Consider the following 19,824-nt stretch of genomic DNA (forward strand, 5'->3'; position numbering starts at 1 on the left):
TTTATTTGACGGATCTAAATAAGAACGAAAAAATACCGCACCAAGTCGTTATCTATTTTAAGCGCGTTTTATCCTAGACAAACAGACAATAGTGTACACACGATTTCCCTTCACACGAAGTCTATTTAAAGCAGTATTTTCTTTTTTTAAATAAGCTTCCAAATACACAGCATATCTAGTCCCTTCTAGATATACTGTTACAGTTAGAAATGGATATACATTTTTAAAGACTTACATGATTATGGTTTTCTTTGGTACTTTAGTCTCTTGCTCTGTAACTAGAAGGAAACAAAACCCCAAAAAGTTACACAAAATCGTAAAATAGGACATTTCCGTTCAAATGCTGTTTATGTATTATGCATATATGTAACAATATAGCATCTTGGAATTAAGATCCACGCCACAAAGTACTCCCACGAGATGCCAACCCATATTTACGTCTCTACATCATAATCATCATCATCATCATCATCATTTCTACCTTCAATCCTGATGGCCTGCTCTCCTCCGGCCATCGCTAACGTAGGAAGGACCAGCTCTGCCGCACACCTCACGCTGCCCAGCCGGTTAGAAAGCTGCAAACAAATCCAAATGATGGCGATTGAATTCTGGATTCTGATTGGTTAGAACGTGGTCAACGTTAAGAGCAGCCACAAATCACGTGCTCGCTCCACCACGTGGTGATTAAACGTGACAACTGAAGACACACTTGTCCACTCACAGCATTTTACATAACAACTAACGAAAGTTATTCCTATGCGATACCGTACCTCGCATTCATAACGCCCCAGGTCTTTCTCTCCGGGGTTCTTAATCACGAAAACCACCACGCCGCTACGTGGTTCGCTGTAAGTCTGATACTTCTCCTGGTCCGCTAGCAGTCTGCCCTCTTTAAACCACCTAAACAGGGACGAGAAAAAGAAAACGATCTGCAACAACGATACGCATGGCGTATTCGGGGAAAAAAAAACATGCGGCAGCAAAAATACGCAAACGAGTACCTTATTTTTGGACTTGGAGCACTTATGATTGTGCAAGTGAACTGAGCGTCCTCTCCTGCGACGAACGCGGCGTTCCTCAACTTGTGGACAAAGCGTGGCGGTACTACAAACGCAAAAACAGACAAAAAACAAGATTGATTTAATTTCATCTTGATCTGGATGTAGACTAGAACGTGGGTCCGAACACCTACCCTGGACTGTAATCTTGCCCAGGGTGCTGGCGTTTCCAGCACCGCTGGTGGCGAAGCACATGTACTGGCCAGAGTCATCTGCAGTCATGTTATCCAGGATGAGGGTGCAGGAACCGTCGGGGTCCTCGATGATGATGTGGTGAGGGTCGACCTCCACGGCCCGGCCGTCTGCGCAATCATACGCATGCATAAGGATCGACTCGCATATCATTTAGTCTAATGCAGTAGGATTACAGACAGTAAAGCGGCCAAAATATATTAATGGAAATCTTTAAACACTTTTGATGATCAGTAAAATCCCTTTTACAGACCGAGCGCTTTTTGTATAGTGACCCATATGAGAACGAGCACAATTCCAGAGGAACCATTAACGTGCTCACCTTTAAACCAGGCCACTATGGGTTTCGGAGATCCCGTGACCTTGCAAGCCAGTTTAACCGTCTGTCCCAGTTCTGCTGTGCAGTCAGTCAACACTGCCTCAAAATCAGGTGGACCTTTTTACACACACACACACACACACACACACACACACACGGAATGACCGTTCTACAAAATATTTTAAAACGTATTAACATCATGCTTGGTGTGAGGACGCGAGGTACTCACTCCACGCTGGCATGCTGTAGCGTTGTTGGAGGTTGCGCAGATCACGGAGCCAGGAGTTCTTCAGAATGACTGTGCGTGCTTGCAGCGTGTACTTCCTCACCGAGTCCTCACGCTCGTGCCAGATCTCGAACGCCCTCTCGTCTCCTTCCACAGTCTCGTTCACGTCAATGTTGGTGAGCTGAACGACAGACGGGATTAAAAAAAACAAACAACAAAAAAAAAACACAAACAACCAAATGTCGATCTTTACAGCATGAAGTAAGGGAGTAAAACATTACTTCCAGTGTTGCGGAACACTGGCGAAACAAGTTCATTCCTGTTCTTGTTGTTAATACGGTCCATAGCATCAAGCGTACTGTAACTATAAACGGATAAAAAGGTACATGCCGATCTCTAATAAATCAATCAATCAATCAATCAATCAATCAAATGTCCATTTTCGCCAACGTTAGCTGGATTATTACCCAGGCAAACGACCTTGAAGCCATGTTTACCTTCATCATATTCTTGAACGTGTACGTTTGGACGTCCATGTCCGTGTCTCGTTTCTGTTTGCAGATGACGACGTAGTTTTTGAAGAGGAAGACGTGACGGTGATGTCCTCTCGAAGACGTTCTGATTCCTGGAGCGCCCTCCCACACTATGAAAGGACCCTGCAAAACCAAACAAACAATAATGCTTCAGTTTGATGTCCTATTCTGTAATATTGTAGAGATAGATAGTTGCTTTCAATCTTTCATTTGTGCAATAGTATGTACGAGTGTGTGTGGGGTGTGTTAGTACCTGTCTGATGGGCTCTCCTAACGCTTCCAGGTTAGCAGGGTAGTTCGCAATCAGGGAGACGTGATGCGTGTTTTCAGAGCGTGTGGGAAGAGAAGAAACCATGGCGTAGGCCTCTTCTAGAAGACAGCAGTTCTGTCCATTCCTCGCCTTGTTTTTAATCAACTCCTACAGATCACATCACGTTCCAAATCAACATCAGTGATGCCTTAATGTGCACTTTAATTCAGTTTAAATTTCAAATCTCACAGGCGCAAATAAAAATAATAATAAATGAAGAAAAGGAAGCGCGTTACCTTTAAGAGGTCCTTGTATTTCTGGATTCTGTCCAGAGGTCTCTGAAGATAATTATTCACACTCAGTACCGGACCTTCTGCAGGATCCACATTCGCCAGCTCTGAATCCGTGTATTTCTAGTTTATAAACATAGCGACAGGATCATTCCTTGCTTTGGTGGAAACTGCTCATTTTAAAGCCACATAAACACTTTACGCTTCATTATTTGCAGCGTAAACATTCTAATTGTGTTCAGGCCTACGTTAACGTCACCAATCACAGGCCAGCCGCCGTGACTGGTTTTCAAAAGACACGCTTACAAAATAGGTCTGGAAAACGAGTATAAAGAAATTCACTTCGGCATAGTGCGCTGTTCTAACGTAGCATCGCAACTTTAATCTCGTTATTTCGACTTAACGTCTTGTTCTTACAAGACATCGTTTCGACATTATTTCAGGTCAATGTTTCAAAAACATTTTACAAGCCTGGCTGCGAGGATATTGAGGCGAAACGAAAATACTGCATAACGTATTCAAATAAGAAAAATAATGAGATATGAAGTTAACACTGTGTCGAAATAACTTGCAGGTCAGGGTTCCCATAGTCTAGGCTTCTAAATCCATCACTGGTGGGTTTTATCCGCCCCATATTTTCATTAAGGGTACCAATAATTCAGGAATTGACCCTCTCTGAGAAATATCATAAAAATGATTCACCAATGCACTTACAATACTGCCCATTCTTTATGGTCTCACCTTGAAATACTGCTGAACATCTTTCTCACTGATGGTAGCCTTGGCCTTAGCCTGACCGACAAAGTACGGCAGATAGTTCTCAAATCCTTCTGTGTTTTTTATGAAGTGCATGGCTATATCGTCATCCGTGTCACACTCTTGTAGCCCAGGGAGAAAAGAGCTACAGAAAAAAAAAAAAAAAATATATATATATATATATATATATATATATATATATATATATATATATATATATATATATAAAAAACAACAACAACTGAGCGCCAGAAATAAGAAACTACACTTTCTTACTAATAATATACAATTACAAATGTATACTCCCCCCACACACACACACACACACACCCCCCACCCCCCCATATTATACAACGCCTTCTCTCAAAACAATCTTTCCAAAGTAAAGGGTGCAAGGACTTAAGTTTAGTCGAGTTGGAACGATCCACACATCACAACCCTTCAGGGGTAAACCCTTCTAGTTCACCACGAAGCAACAAGGTATTTATATTATTACTCGTCACGTACCTGCTGTGGAACGCACTGATGTCGCTAATGTTGCAGAAGATGGTCTCCTTGCGACTGCGGATTTCAGGCGGTGTGCTCTCCTCGTCGACGTGCTTCAGATGGTGCGACGTAACGAAGCCCACCTCCTTTATAAACTCCTTCTCACTGGTAATGAGCTCCTGGATGAGTTGGCTTTTCGTAGACCATGATAATAATGAGGAAAAGAAGAAGAAAAAAGGAGAAAAAAAAACCACCACCAAAACAAAACAGGTTAACCAACAACAACCTAAATCAAGTTTAGTAGAAATAAACCAACTCTTTTGGGTGGTTGCTATCTGAAACATTAGAGCGGTCTATATTCCCGCGAACAGTTCCGGACATCATAAGTGCATGCGACTGTTTCTTTTCCAAGGTATTAGTAGGTTAAGGTATCATAGATATCGTACACTGTGAACACATGCTTCGTGAGGTATCTTACAGCGTGCGCACCTGTGGCATAAGCTCACAACGTCTTACAGCATGATCTGAATCACGTGACATGTGCGCCCGAGAGAGGGAGAACTCACCAGAGCTTCCTTTTGTACTCTCCCTCAGTGACCTCCTCTCCTGTGGTCTCGGGAACTTCCGATGTATCTGCAGAAATCTACAAAATGCCGGCGTTTAGCATTCATTCAGCATTGGATGCCCTGAATTCTTTTCAAACGTCTCAGCACTCACCTTCAACTTCTTGTCGAGGTACGCTGGAGAGACCCAGCCCTGACGCGAGGGTGTGGTTTTGGTGGGTTTAGTGCGCACGAGCCATTTGAGCGGATGAGCCGAGTCCAGGACCTCCACGTACTGCCCCTCCTTTAGAGCGATGCTCTCTTTACTCAGTCCCGTGGGGTTATAATCCGCCGTCGCGACGTAGATGTCAAACATCTGGTCGGAGCAATGATAAAGATGACGTGTGGAAATACGATATAGAATAACATGCAGTGTATTTCCCGTTTAACGTTGTGGAACGTCTGCGAGACAAGTCAGTTATCCCGAGACGGTTATCGCAAATCATTAAAAGGACGTGGATATCGGAGGGGGTGCGTGTTACCTCTCCTCGGGCTTCACCCTCGTCGGATTCGGAGGACGAGTCGGTGATCAGGGAAGCGGGACGCGAGCGGCCGTGGTAGGGAGATGGAGTCTTGGTCTCGTCGTCGCTGTCGCCTCCAGGCACGCGTAATGAGGCTGAAAGAGAGAAACGGAGAGACACGGAGACAGAGATTTGATATTTGACATCTTTATTTTCCCTGTCTAATCTAACATCTAATCTAACATCCATCACAGGTTACAAATCAGTTAACTGAAAACCTCTCATTCACAAAAATATATTAACAGAACAGAGAACCTCCCTCACTCCCCACGTAAAGGGAAAAAGAAAGAGAGAGACAGACGACCGAAGGAAAAGGCGAGAGACAGATGTATAGAGCGGGAGAAATGGAAGAAGAGGGGAGAGAGAGAGAGAGACAAAGAAAGAGATATGGAGAGATAAAAAGAAATGGAAAGAGTGCAAGAAAGAGATTGACGGAAGGCAAAGGAAAGAGAGAAACATTTAAAGAGAGGTGTAAAGAGAGTGAGAAAGAGAGAGACAGGGAGAGAGAAATACAGCAAGAGACAGAAAAAGAGATGGAGAGAGAGAAAGAAAGAGAGGGACTGACAGGGAAAAGGGAAGAGAGAAAATATGTAGAGAGACAGATAGAAAGATGTAAAAAGAGAGAAATGGAAGCAGATGGAGAGACAGAAAGAAAGAGAGGTGGAAAGATGGACAAAGACAGACATACAGAAGGAAAAGTGAGAGAATAACAGAGAGAAAGAGAGGTTTAGAGAGAGAGAGAGAGAGAGAGAGAGAGAGAGAGAGAGAGAGAGAGAGACGACCGAAGGAAAAGGCGAGAGAGAGATGTAAAGAGAGTGAGAAATGGAAAGAGAGAGAAGGAGAGAGAGAGAAACACTGCCAGAGAGACAGAAAGAGAGAGAGATGGAGAGATAAAAAGAAATGGAAAGAGAGAAAGAAATATATTGACAGAAGGAAAAGGAAAGAAAAACATGTAAAGAGAGAGACAGATAGAAAGAAATAGAGAGAGACAAAGAGAGAGAGAAATGGACAGAAATGGAGAGAGAAAGAAAGAGAGGGACAAAGACAGCGATTGACAAATGTAGACAGACGCATAGAAGGAAAAGTGTGAGAGTAACAGAGAGAGAGAGGGAGAGAGAAATAGAGACATGCAGAGAGAGGTGTAAAGAGAGAGAGAGAGACGGACAGACAGAAAGAAATGTGGAGAGCGCGAGAGATGTAAGACATGAAAGCGAATAAAAACATTTCACTCTAGGACCAAAGTCATTAAAAATCACAGATTTGGACTGTAACTGAATCTGTATCCAATCAGCTCACAAAACAGAAAAGTGTACGCTTGGACAACAATTTATACAACTAATAAATTCTACAGTCAAGACAATGATCGGAGGAATGCGAACAAACAGTACTGGCAAACCCAGGCGAAAATAAATGTAAGAAAAAAGATGAAGATTCTGCAGTGTTTTTTTTTGTTTTGTTTTTTTGTCTGGTTTAGCTTTGGATACATACTGGTCACTTTGGGCCATGTTTTCATCCACTGGAGCACTTGACGGTTCTGTAAGCTGTCTGAATAACAAATCAGTTTCAGTGAGTGTGTGGAGCCACTGGGAGGTGAAGGTGCGGGATGACGGGATGAGTGAGTGAGGGAGGAGGGGATGATGGGACGATGGGACAAGTCAGGAGAGGATGAAAAAAAAATGGCATCGCTATTAAAAGATAATAATAATAATAATAATAATAATAATAATAATAATAGCAAAAAAATTCTTGCTGTATATTTTTTTTTATAGTTTTACCTATAAAACCCCAACCTTTTTACTCAGATGTGCTTTACAGCTCTAAACGTCAAAATAAAATAAAAAAACCCAGCTGTAACATTTAAAAAAATGCCATTTAAATAAATAAATAAATGAATGAATGAATGTAATCATCATCTTTTTATTAATTGTACTGTTAGTGCACACCAAAGCAGACAACATGCATCTACTGTGCTCATGTTATGTAGCTTTTATTCTAAATTATACCTGTATACTGGACTGGGAAAAAAGAAGTTTCAAATAAACAAACAAGCAAATAAATACACGACAATTATAAATATTTGTGTTATTTAAGTCTGGCCAGAGACTTAAATTTGTGTTTTAAATGTATTACTCAATACAGTGTAGAATTATAGAATAATTCTGCTTATTATTACCCATGATAATAGATAAAAATGGATTTCTGTCCTCGTGATAAACATTACTTGTTTACACATATAATGCCTGGAATATTTTATTCATCATTTCTATATAAATCTATTAGATCAGGTTTATTATTATTATTATATAAAAGTTTACACTGTAATTGTTCTGTTATTCATGTACGTGACGATGTGTTTGATGAACTAAAGAAAACGGTTAAAACGGTGTTTAAACGGTCTAACACTATCCGACACTGTGAAGTTGTCTCTCTCACCTTGCGTGATCTTGGCAGAGACCATCTCGGTGATGTGCGACGTGAGCTTCTGTAAGAAATCTGCGGTATCGACGCCAGCCAGGTAAGGCAGTTTCGGCTCTCCTGAAAGGTAAGGAACGAATTCCTGCGTCAGGTGACACACTTTGTGCAAAAACATCAACCTTGGGTGTGTGAAGAGCTAGTTTTACTCTCTTTTTTTTTTTTTTTTTAAAGACTCTTATGACCGAACAGAAATCTGTACGTTGTAACTAGTGGTGCACAAACGTCACCATCACCAGCCAATCAGAAACATGCTCCGGCAAACAGCCGGACACCACAGCAACTGCATCGTTATGATTACTTAAAAAACGACGACTTTTAAAAAAAAAAAATAAAAAAAAAAAATAATAATAATAATCCATTTACAGTTGTAGATAGTCTGTTAAACAAGCTAGTTCCTGTTATCACTTACATTATAGCAGCTATAAACAATTTTTCCTCTTGAAATGCATGACAACACAAACAAAAACAAACAAACAAAAAAAACCACCTTGTCACGTTACCGAGAAACTGCGATCTGTAAAGTCGAGATTCGTTCCATAAATAAATGTTCATATGTTTTTCTTTATTAAACGAGTACACTTGTTTATTAATTCTCAGTTTCTGAGGTCCCGGTATAAGTTGTTACTATAGAAACGAGAAGGTATTCGAACGAGGTTTAGCTTAAAAACAAGTGATGAGATCGCATTGTTTAGAGTTTTAACTGGTCGATGTTGACGGTAAGTAAAGTATGTAATAAATACTCCTCTCACCTTTGCCTTCTTCCTCTGGAGGGCTGACTGTAATCCCACAAATCCTGTAAACAGGAAAGCACACAGTGATGCCCCCAGCCATGACACTTCATACCCATTCACAGTTAGGTCACATTCCAAGCTAAAGCCGTGGCTTTTCGAATCAGAAAGTGTTGTTTATGAGCTTACTCTGGCGTAACGCCGCTCTGCTGTAGAGTTGGGAGAGCGGTCACACCTTGGTCCACGTCCAGGCGGGCGGTGTTGACCGACTGGCCGGCGCGGTTGCTGGCGATGCAGGTGTAGCTGCCGCTGTGCTCCTTCCCGACATCCATCAGGATGAGGCTGTGCTGGGAGCCAGAGCTGGCGATCTTGTATCCGGGCGTGTCTGCTTTAATCCACAACAAATCCTTCAGCGCTTCTTCCTTCAGCCAGTTCACACAGGGAGTCGGGGAGCCTACGGGTGCGAAAAGAAAAACAACAAACTCTTCCATCGACATTCAAGAACATCAGCATTAAGATTATACAACTGGGGCGAAGCGGAGTTACCGCTTGTCCTGAAGAGTCCTACTCCAATTACACCACAGTTAATCGCCGCCGAGAAGTATTATTTATTTATTCATTTATTAAAGACAGACATGTACTAACGTGCTGCACTTTTTATCCGTTTATAGTTATGTTTAACGTTGCGGAACATCCACAAAACAGAACCATAAACGTTCATAAATCTCCTCACAGAAAACTTCACCACATCAACAATGCGTTGTTGTGTTTTTTTGTTTTGTTTTGTTTTTTTTCAAAAAAAGAAATGCGCTTAGATGGAGAACCCACCATATAATTCCATGTGCAAGTCGTTACTATAGAAACCGTAACGTATTAGAATGAGCACTTTAATTAAAAATTACAGTCATATACTGCGCTGTGGTATACTGTACATCAAGGTCAATCGAGACTACAGCACCTTCTACTTTGACAGACAGCGTGATGCTCGCTCCTTGCTTCACCGTCCGGTTGCAGAACTTCTCCAGAAAACGTGGCGGTACCAGAGGTTCTTTGGAGTCTGTGAGGTGAAGCGGAGGTTAAAAAAAAAAAAAAAAAGATAATCGGAAACATTCGATATCGTCAAAATATTTCTACTAATATTCAACTTCTATTTATTTTATTGAGTTACATTACAGATGCGAAGGACATACTGTAGATGTATTCGTACACACCTCTAATCTTCAGAGTCTCAGGTATGCGATCGCCTGGACCTGGAACGAGGGAAAAAATACGCACAAGAAGAATAGTATTAAACAGGTATAACCTTGGAACACATTGGATGGTGTTCTGAATTCAAATTCAAATCTCTTGAATATTACAAGGTCACGTACTGAGCACGACCATGCGTGCGGAGGAGTAGGCAGCTCCGGCTGCGTTGCTGACGTAGACGGAATACTCGCCGCTATCTTCACGCTTCACCTCCACGATCTCCAGACTGAACACGTCTCTCTCGGCCGACAGCAAAACCCTGTCCGTGGCCGACAGTGCCACGCCGTCCTTGAACCAGTAAACTTTTGGTGTGGGGAATCCTAAAAATAATTTAAAAAAAATAAAAATCAAGTTAAACCCATGAAGATCGACTTTTAACCTGACGGTTGATGCCGTTACGAAGAACCCGACACAACTGACCTTTGATTCTGACGCTCATCTTGGCATTGGGCGCTCCGGGACTGAGAAAGAGGTCATGCAACTCATCCACCACTTGAGGAAGCTGTTCGTCCTCCACCACCGATTCGAACGCCTCAGTGTCTCTGTGCTCAGAACTGCGCAGCACAAAGTTTAAAAACGTCGAGAACATATTGAGAAAAACGTGCATGCTACGGTACATAGAAGCAGATTTGTAATTCTGTATTAAGATAAATGCACAGAACGTGTATAGAATTATAACAGAGTTGTGTCCTACAGAATGTGTCGAATCCACACGTTTTATGCTTATGAGCACAAACTGAATAAATAAACACAGTCTTGATGGTTTGAGTTTACCTGGAGACGTAATCTTTAGCACTAATATACGAAGACGTTTCTGTGGCGTCGGCTGCGGTGTCGTAGTCAGAGCTGCAAGACACTGCGGAAAAATAAAATGCGTTATAATGCATGGAGGTTACACGCATTATTAATGTTCTTCACAACAATGGAGATTGTTAAGGATGTTACGCGAGATGAGAAGGTGAATATTTCTGTTTATTAACTATATACACAACAATAAATAGCGTTCAGTGGGCTACATAAACACCTGAGTGAGTAAGCGCTTCCTGACCACCGATATAAGCCTACATGAACATTTGAAAGTCTTGTTCCTCGTCATAAAAACTGCTTTGAGAGCTTTTGTTTACATAGCAAGACGACTTGGGTCTACATACGGTAGTGTTAGGAGGAAGTCTTCCAACCTTATGTCAGAACGCTGGCATTATGGGTCATGAAATGTCATAAGTCAGCCCAGAAAGTGTCATTAAAATAAAATAAAAAAAGATCTGAGATTTGTGTTACATCAACTTCACATGAAAACTAACGAATGCAATTTCTATGTCTGGTTAAACCTACTGGAATAATCCTTTAGGAATATTTCTGTAGGCTTATCTCAGCTGTCATTAAGGGCGTATATAGAAATCCTGTAGCTCTGAACACTATCAACTTATTTATTTAAATTTTTTTTTTTTTTTTAAGTGCACCTATTATGGATTTTAAATGTGCCTAATTGTGTTTTAAAGGTCTCATACAATAGATTTACGTGCATCCGAGGTCAAAAAACACTAACATGCTCATAATTTAAACTGTAGCATTTCCTCCCCCCCCACCCCCACTGTCAAAAACGACTCGTTAAATGATCCGTTCTAAATGATTCATTCTTTCAGAGAGCATACTCTGCTCTGATTGGTCAGATGTCCCAGTCGGTCGTGATTGGTCTACCGCTGTCGGTGGGTTTCAAAAAGGAAACGCCCTCTACCGTGACGAGTTTCAGCTCCGTCTGTCAGCGAGTAGGTGATGAAGACCAGAGGCGGGGCTTTTTGTTACAAACCTACGTAGGTTAGTACAGGAAGTAAATTCTGGAATCACTAACGACTCGTTTCAGCTGTTCAGAATCGATTCCTTCTTTTGGGATTCAATAACTCCATTTGTCGCGCACTTTTGATTTTTGAAACTTTTCAGACATTTTTACATTCGCAAACAGCTACGTATATAACACGCTACGTGAAAGGTAATATCTGAAAAACCATAATAGGTGCACTTGAAGGCAAGTTTAAGATAAGATGAAGATGATTAGTTATTTCAGACAAAAGACACTGCCGTTTATTCTTCAAAAGTTGCGTAGAAACTAGCCTCCGATTCATAAAACGGTCATAAAACATTTTAGCGTGAGTAATCAATCGGCTTCCGCTGCGTGGATGAAAGCTCCGCCCACCACTCCCTTATTTATACGTCGTATGCATAAATAATATGCTAAAAAGAAACAATTTTTTAAATTGAATATAAACAAAAACGCTGAAAGAAATGAATCGATCAAACACTAAAACTCTGACTAGGAGAGTGATTAAAACCGCATATGACCTTATTTTTGCGTTCATATAAACTCAAACAACGTGTAAGGACTTCCAAAACGCTAATGACTGACGTTACACGTTCCTGTTGAATACAGCGTATACAGTGTGTTAACGTTAAACCCAACACCGCGTACATTTTAATTCGAGATTCCCATGTGCACGTGTAATTGATCATCGACGATGTTGTTAGCTAATTTTTTATTGGTATTAGAGAGTAGAATACAACACTACCTGCGATAATTACTGATCGATTTAGACGATTCAGCTGCAAATGAAGTGTGTTTCAGATTGTTAAAAAAAAATGTTACAGTCAAATTTAAGTGAGCTCGATTGTACACGTACGGCAAATGCAAAAAATTCGGACGCTTGTTTTACGATCTGATTTGTCTAAATGCAACTTTGATGAATAAATGCCAGACATTCAGGTGGTGTCGATGCAAGCGTAATTCCACATAAAGACACCTTGCAATAAACAAAACTGGGATGCACTGGTAAAAGAAAGGGAGATTCCATCCAGTTAGATGTTCTGCCCATGGTGGGAGGCCACTTTCTTTTACCAGTGTACTCACTTTCCACCCTAAGCTCCGCCTTGCTGGATGCAATGCCACTGTCATTTTCAGCCACACATCTGTACACGCCCATGTCGGATGGCCGTACAGTTGTAATGATCAATTGATGGCAGCCCTCCTGGTCTTCGTTGATCATATAATGGTCATCTTCGTGTAGCACTTTCCCGTCTTTGAACCACCGTATGCTGGGGGAGGGTTTGCCGATGATCACACAGTCAAAGTTGACCGGGTATCCGTCTGGGACTTCCTGGTTTTGGAGCTGTGTCAGGAAGACTGGGGCTGCTGTGAGCCCAAAGAACACACGACAGAACATTGCAGAGCACTGCTGGTGCAGAGCAGCTAAAACCATTCCATGCAAACAATGTACTATAGATAAATCACAGGTTCCCCTGCCCTGGAGAACCCCCTATCCTGCACATTTTGGTGTTTTCATTAATCTAATGTAATCGAACATACCAACTTCACCCCCAGAAAGACTGTGATTGAAGCAAGGAAAACACTAAAACGTTCAGGAAAGAGATGACTCCAGGTTCAGGGTTGGGAACCTGTGCTGTAAATAATTCAGACAAAATAGCAGACAATTTCAAAATTTTGGTAGCCAAACAAAAAGCATTCCATCATGCTCAGACAGAAGAGGTTCAAATCTAGAAAGCTACAATAAACCAAATCTTGGTGCAGGTTCAAGAAGAAAAGCTCTGCCTTACCGAGTGGTCCCGACATGAAAACCGGCTTTTCTTTAGTCGGGGTTTGGGAACCATCTTGGGTGGATCCCATCTTCTTGATGCGAAGTTCTATCTTGGTTCCGATTTCGATAATAGTGGTGTCTACAGGCACACCTTGGTGTGTAAACATCTCCTGGAATCGCTGGGATGCAACCTGAGCTTCACTGCGTGTGTCAAAGCGGATGTAGATGTAGCTGTCGTCTTCGCGGTACGAATGAGGATCCGGAGGCGGTAGGTCACCCTCGTCGGCACTTACGAACGGTTCCTCCTCGACGTTCGGTGGAAGACGTGTACGAAGCAGCTTCTGGAGCCTCCTGCTCGCCTGTCGTAAAGACTCGTCCATCTCGCTGCCGGAGCTCTCAGGCTCACTGTCTGCACTATATCCGAGAGTTAGCGGACGACGTCCTGATGACTCTCGCACAGAGCCAACGACGACTTTTCCACTGTGGGACGCAACCCCAAACTTATTCGTGACCTCACAAGTGTACACCCCAGTGTCGTTAGTCGTAGCAGCTGGCACAATCAGAGAACAAGTTCCATCGTTGTATATGTCGATGTGGTGGTGTTTGCCATCTACCAACGGTTTGCCGTCCTTCAGCCAGCGAACTTTGTCTGGCTTGCCGTCTGCAATACACTCGAGATGAATTGTCATATTTGGTTCTTTGTTCTGGTCCTTAAAGACCTCTTTAAAGGCAGGTCGCATGTCCTTTCTGGCTTTGAAGCCTTTGAAGGCAGCTTGGATTTTGATGGCTGCCTCCTGCAGCTCATCCCTGTCGTCATCCTTCGCAATCTCAAGCGGCGGTGCTGCTGTGGTCTGCTGCACTGTTTTCTCGGTCATTTGAAAATGTTCGTAAAACTTCTGGGATGCAACGGTTTCACTTTCGCTCATCACCGTGACAGAGGATTTGCTGCTTTTTTTAAGGTAAGACACCAGACTTCCACTAACGGACTCGTCTTCAGAACTGGTATACAGTTGCAGCTCTGGTTTGATTTCGATGGGCTTCTCTTTCTCTTTGATCTGCGCTTTCCCCACGCCTTTACCCTCCAGATCTTGTGTCTTGTCTTTACCATCTTCTTCTGGCAGCTCAGATATGGAGTCCAGTGTGGGTTCCCTGCTCATCCTCCTCTTCTTGGCCAGAGCATCCCATAAAACATGCAGATCTCCCTCGGAGGCAGCCTCAGGGGGCAAGCCAGGCTGGCCACCTTCCTCGGGCTGGGGTATCACAGTGCGATCTTCTGCAATCAGAGGTGACGACAATGTAATATGTTAGGGAAAAAATATTTGGAGGGAGTCCTGTTATCGGAAACACATTTTTCAATTCATTTATTAGATTATGTGGCTCATCCACCATCCAGGTGTCCGTGAAATTTGTGGTTACTATAGAAACAATAATACTTTGATTTGCAGGTGCACTATTTGCAGAGCTATTGCTACGAGAAATATTAATGAACACCTTCTGACCAATCAGATTCCAGCAGAGCTGTGGTATAAAATAAGAATATAAGAAAATACAAGCAGTAAATTGTACATCAATATTTCACATCATTACTAATAAAATATGCATTAGTTCAAACTTAATTCTATTTTTCCTGAACATTAAAAAAAAAGAAAAAGAAGTCTGATGGTGCACGAAAACTGGACATGGGCAGATACCTTCAAGGTCGAGGTTTATCGAGGTTTCCACCTCTTCTGAGGCCACACAAGTATAGACCCCCTGGTCAGCAGGCTGGAAATCCTTAATGAGCAAAATTTGGGATTTGCCCTCTGTTACCATCTGGTATTTGGCACCGATCTCAATCTCCTGATGGTCTTTTTGCCAGATGACCTGCTTACTCTCAGATGAAAGCTCGCACTCCAGACGGGCAATCTTACCCTTTCTGAGCTCAGACACGTTTAACTTCTTGGCAATGGTCACCGGTGCATCTAAAAATCAGAATAACAGAAAAAAATATTAATACAGTTGAAGATACATGATTTTAATCCACAAGTTCTTCACAAGTACTTGACGACCTAACCGTTCTTACCCAATGTAACAGTTTGTGGAAGCTGGACAGAGTCTCCAATCCCTGCACGGTTAATAGCTGCCACACGGAACCTGTATCCAGAGCCAGAGACAAGATTTTCCACCGTAAACTCAGTATTGCACACTGGTTCTGTATGGCAGGGCTGCCAGAGAGCACTATCCACTCGCCGCATTTCCACACGGTATCCCAGGATTGGGCTTCCACCATCATTGAGAGGTGTGAACCAGGACAGAGTCACTGAAGTTGGTCCCTTAGTGACCAGCTCGGGATCCTCAGGGGGGTCAGGTACGGCTAAGATTCAACAAATTACATGAGCACAACATTAAATTCTTAACATCGCTGAGTTTCGCAAAAAACCCGCTATGTTGTATGGACTGGTTACGCTTACCAATAGTCATTAGCTTGGCCACTGAAATGGCATCCTGAGCAGCAAACGTGATCTCCAGTGGTGACCGGACTTGGGCTTTTTTCAGAATGAGGGTGCACGCACATCCGTTATTCTTCATCGCCCAAATGTCATCTGGCCGTAGTTCAGAACCATTAGCATACCAGTTCACGTCTTTCTCTGGTACGGGCTCACTCAGGACGCAAGTGAACTCTGCTTGCTCACCAACAACAACAGTCTTGTCCTCCAAGGGTTTCACCACTTCCAGCTCCAACCCTAAATTTACAGTTCAAAACATTACATAATAATTCAAAAATAAATACAATAAATTACACAATAAAGGTCACATCAGCCAGGGACATTACACCCTACCACCCCCATTTAACGTCTCGCCTAGGTCATGTCAGACTGCATAAACATTCTATGGGGCCAACAGTGCAGTCTCAAGTGGCGTGCTTGGCCCAGGGGGATATTCTTCTTGTAGAGAGTATGCCGTCTTGCGGAAACCAGCATACAATTAAGCTATAGAACCAGTTTTACATAACCAGTTTTGCCTACAAATGATCTACACATACTAAAAGAATACTACAAATCTTTTTTTTTTATATATTTCAACTTTTGGTAAAATGACTATAAGCATGCTAACAATATTCAAGTATTCAAGTTCCTAAATTGACTAACCTTTGACTGAGAGAAGGGCAGAGCTGGAGGCAGTGCCAGCCTGAAAGGTTACTGTCGAGTTGTCACCAGCTCTCAAGTCCTTCAGCAGCAAAAGATGGCGTCGACCATTCTCGAAGCAAACGATTTCCACTTTTGCAGACTCCTTCACAGGTTGTCCATCAACCAACCACCGGCAATCTTTAGACTCGGGGAGAGATAGGGAGCACTCGAAAAGTGCCTCACCACCTTCAATTGTCTCCACGTTATCCAGACCTTGAATGATCTCAATGGGTTTCGCTGTAGGACAGGTTTGAGAGGTTAACTTTTTTATTCCAGTTCAAATGTTGGAGTGTTTTATTGCAATGCACCATCAGCAGTATGCGTTTAATTAAAAGGCCAATAGCTGATGTCAATAACAGTCGTAACCTTATGTCATGTTACATAAGATTAGAGACCAGCCAAAAACCTTGTACGTTTTTACATATTACACAAACAAAATTTGTAATAAAGTTAAAAATCTATAAATAATCTGTTTTACTCCACTGAAACGGTCCAATGATCCCCTCGGCTGGACCATCAACCTCTTTCTCCACTAAAAATGCACCATGTAAAAATCATAATATTAACCCGAAATGTGAAACCTTACAGATTTCATGCAGCAACATTAAGTAGCTTCATCCCTGACTACCTTTCAAACATAAATGCAGGTGTGGCTGGTATAAATAGGCTAGTAGGGCTTAACACCCCATTTTTGCTGAGGGGGCTGATTTCTTTCTACCCCTTCCATCTGATATCACAACCAGCCATCACTGCCTTCTTGCCTTCCATGACTGATGTATCCCACATTTGTAAAAATTGTTCATATAGTCTGATGCTCTCCGTCACTGCGTTAGGTATCCATCAGCCTCACAACTCTTTCAAACATGTTGCAGAATCCTTACTGCACAAATATCTGGACCATTGAGCAATGCTAAACGAGCAGTATCTTACCCCACAGGCATTTCAAAGTTGGCAGCCCCAAAGAACCCTGGCTAAACTTGTCTTATAGTATCGTGAGATACGAGTTCGGGCTGCAGGTAAGCTCACCTTGCACCCTCAGGTGTGCCTCAATACAGGTCCCTTCTGCCTCACAGGAGTATACACCCACATCCTGTGCGGTTACCCGGCTAATGTACAACCGCGCTACAGTCCAGTCTTGCTCCACTATAAGCCTCTGGCCGTCAGGCTGCACGGGTTGCCCGTTTCGCTTCCATATGGCCCTGACTGGGCGTGAGAACTGGCAGATGAACTCTGCAGGCTGGTTCTCTGCTATGTTGATATCCTCCATGGCACTGACTACCTCCACAGTAGGATCTATAAACGGTGGGTGAAGATTTGTCTCACATGAGATGATATTAAGCTGCAAACGACACTACTCAGTAAAAGACAACATTTTGGAAAAATTTTTTTACAAATAGTGTGCATGCATCAGTTGCAGAAACCTGATGAAGCAAAGGGAACTGGTTAATGACTTTATAGGCATGAGATTGTGAACTATTAAAAAAAAAAAAAAAAAAGTATTACATCATATTCCAGAATAAAAGGGTTTCAATATACATGACTGTCATAAAACTAACCGATTCTGTGTTCTTTTTTTGATGTTTAAGCCGCTTTGATGGTCCAGAACTTAAGTAAGTGGACCACATGCGTAAACATGGATCTAGGATTCATCTGGGTCACTCGTGAAAATAACGAAGGTGACAGAGCAGGATCCTTTTACAGGCTAACGGGGGGGGACGACGACTCGCACTAGTTCTGACGAACTTCCCTGGAAATCCTTCAAATCAGTCGTACGTACTCAAAAACCTTCCATTTCCATTGATCTTTTTTCTAAAGTAAAAAACAAGATGAATTGATGTCGCATCTAAGGTGACTTTGATGCGTCCTACACGACAAGTTAGTGGAACAAAATGTTTAAAAAAAAAAAAAAAATTTTATTATTTTTTATTTCAGAATTTTCTGAAACATTTCAAATGACTGAAATGATGAACCACAATGTAGGCCATGCATAGGTGAGTTGCCAAGCAAGACACTCATTCAGTCGGTTGAAGGGGGGGGGAAACAAACCCTTTTGGAGGCCTCTGCAAGCATTGTAAAACTTTAACACAGTATTTCTAAGCCAGAATGTAAAATATGAGTATTTATGTATACATTTCGTCACTAAAGTAACTGGAATGTTTGGAAGAGTTCACCAGCATTTCACAGCTTTTTAAGAATGATTTCATGTCTAGTGCTCTATTGTATAAATCATACAAACATATGTGGAAGAGCGTTATGGGTACAGATGTGTGTATTTTTATTTATTTATTTATTTATTTATTTTTAAAAAGAGGTCTAGCCCTGTTACATTTCTAAACTTCACGTGTTTAAATTGTCCATGAAATCTACTGCCATAGAAAATTGCTCAACACTTTCTGACCAATCAGAATCCGGAATTCAACAGCTCTGTGGTAGAAGAAATTCTAAGGCACTTAAAAATGAGAGCAGTACAAGTAAAAGTGGGTCTTAGCTGGGGTTTTGTTAGTTTGTCAGTTCAGAAAATTCATGGACACGCGTATTTCAACCTGCTCTAGAATCACCCTTCAATGCTGCAGGGCCATAAACAAAAGAGCTGAACCGCACCCCTCAACACCTCCACCTGTTCCGGTACCTTTAACTAACAGCCTAGCCGAGGACGTCAAGCTTCCCGTTTTGAACAGGACGGTGCCCGAGTCATTTGGTGCCAGATTCTTTAGGGTGAGGGTGTGAATATTGTCTTCACCCACCCCAATAACACTGAAGGGACTGTTCTCCAAACGGGTGCCATCCAGCCACCACTGGACTCTCCCTTTGGCACGGCGAGACAGCTGGCAGGAGAACACTGCCTGCTCTCCCGCAAAGACATCAGTGCTTTTTATACCAGACACTATGAGCACCTCAGCCTCTGCAGAGACCACAGACAAACAGCTAATCAATAGCATCCCTGAACTCATTTAAATAGAAATCACACTCACACACACACACACAAAAAAACAATACATCACTGTGAGCAAGGATTTAACTAGGCCTAATTTCTTTTCATGGATTTAAACTGCCAAATTTGCTGACTAACCTTGCCAGAAAAACAAAAGAAGCAATAGTTCATTATTATGGTTGGAGTTCGATCTGAAAATGCTGGAAATGTCATGATAGTCGTATACTTTCTGTCAGAAAATGCCCGTGGTGGCCTGGGAAAACCCTTCACGTGAGGAAGATGCCATTTTGTACTACATATACAGTATATAATAAAGCAAATAAAAAGAGGGAGATTCCATCCCAACGCCACTGATATATTTATTACCTAATCTACTGATCAAAAAACATCACTCTCAAAATTGTTGAATAGTCAAATGATAATAACGGCAAAAAAACCCCCCCAAAAAACCCATGAT

General features: G+C 42.1%; 1 protein-coding gene across 7 annotated transcripts in view; it reads right to left on the bottom strand.

Moving 5' to 3' along the window:
• The window catches only part of obscnb (obscurin, cytoskeletal calmodulin and titin-interacting RhoGEF b), a 56,597-nt gene that overhangs the window by 3,683 nt on the left and 33,090 nt on the right, over positions 1-19,824 (bottom strand). For 5 of the 7 annotated variants that reach the window (XM_053653518.1, XM_053653441.1, XM_053653280.1 and 2 more), the window contains 31 exons: positions 19,065-19,337; positions 17,462-17,728; positions 16,397-16,672; positions 15,719-15,991; positions 15,331-15,621; positions 14,960-15,229; positions 13,288-14,541; positions 12,584-12,865; positions 10,459-10,540; positions 10,105-10,238; positions 9,807-10,004; positions 9,648-9,686; positions 9,395-9,493; positions 8,626-8,890; positions 8,458-8,501; positions 7,667-7,768; positions 5,195-5,328; positions 4,828-5,028; positions 4,677-4,753; positions 4,132-4,302; positions 3,610-3,769; positions 2,875-2,991; positions 2,582-2,746; positions 2,293-2,451; positions 1,799-1,976; positions 1,573-1,686; positions 1,193-1,360; positions 1,002-1,104; positions 771-900; positions 482-575; positions 236-278 (listed from right to left, as the gene is read on the bottom strand). In XM_053653518.1, the coding sequence (XP_053509493.1) occupies positions 236-278; positions 482-575; positions 771-900; positions 1,002-1,104; positions 1,193-1,360; positions 1,573-1,686; positions 1,799-1,976; positions 2,293-2,451; positions 2,582-2,746; positions 2,875-2,991; positions 3,610-3,769; positions 4,132-4,302; positions 4,677-4,753; positions 4,828-5,028; positions 5,195-5,328; positions 7,667-7,768; positions 8,458-8,501; positions 8,626-8,890; positions 9,395-9,493; positions 9,648-9,686; positions 9,807-10,004; positions 10,105-10,238; positions 10,459-10,540; positions 12,584-12,865; positions 13,288-14,541; positions 14,960-15,229; positions 15,331-15,621; positions 15,719-15,991; positions 16,397-16,672; positions 17,462-17,728; positions 19,065-19,337 (6,163 nt within the window). The remainder of the gene's footprint in view (positions 1-235; positions 279-481; positions 576-770; positions 901-1,001; positions 1,105-1,192; positions 1,361-1,572; positions 1,687-1,798; positions 1,977-2,292; positions 2,452-2,581; positions 2,747-2,874; positions 2,992-3,609; positions 3,770-4,131; positions 4,303-4,676; positions 4,754-4,827; positions 5,029-5,194; positions 5,329-7,666; positions 7,769-8,457; positions 8,502-8,625; positions 8,891-9,394; positions 9,494-9,647; positions 9,687-9,806; positions 10,005-10,104; positions 10,239-10,458; positions 10,541-12,583; positions 12,866-13,287; positions 14,542-14,959; positions 15,230-15,330; positions 15,622-15,718; positions 15,992-16,396; positions 16,673-17,461; positions 17,729-19,064; positions 19,338-19,824) is intronic. The other 2 variants (XM_053653197.1, XM_053653359.1) reach the window with 2 other exon arrangements.

This window comes from Ictalurus furcatus, chromosome 1 (genome assembly GCF_023375685.1).
Source record: "Ictalurus furcatus strain D&B chromosome 1, Billie_1.0, whole genome shotgun sequence".
NCBI lineage: Eukaryota > Metazoa > Chordata > Actinopteri > Siluriformes > Ictaluridae > Ictalurus > Ictalurus furcatus.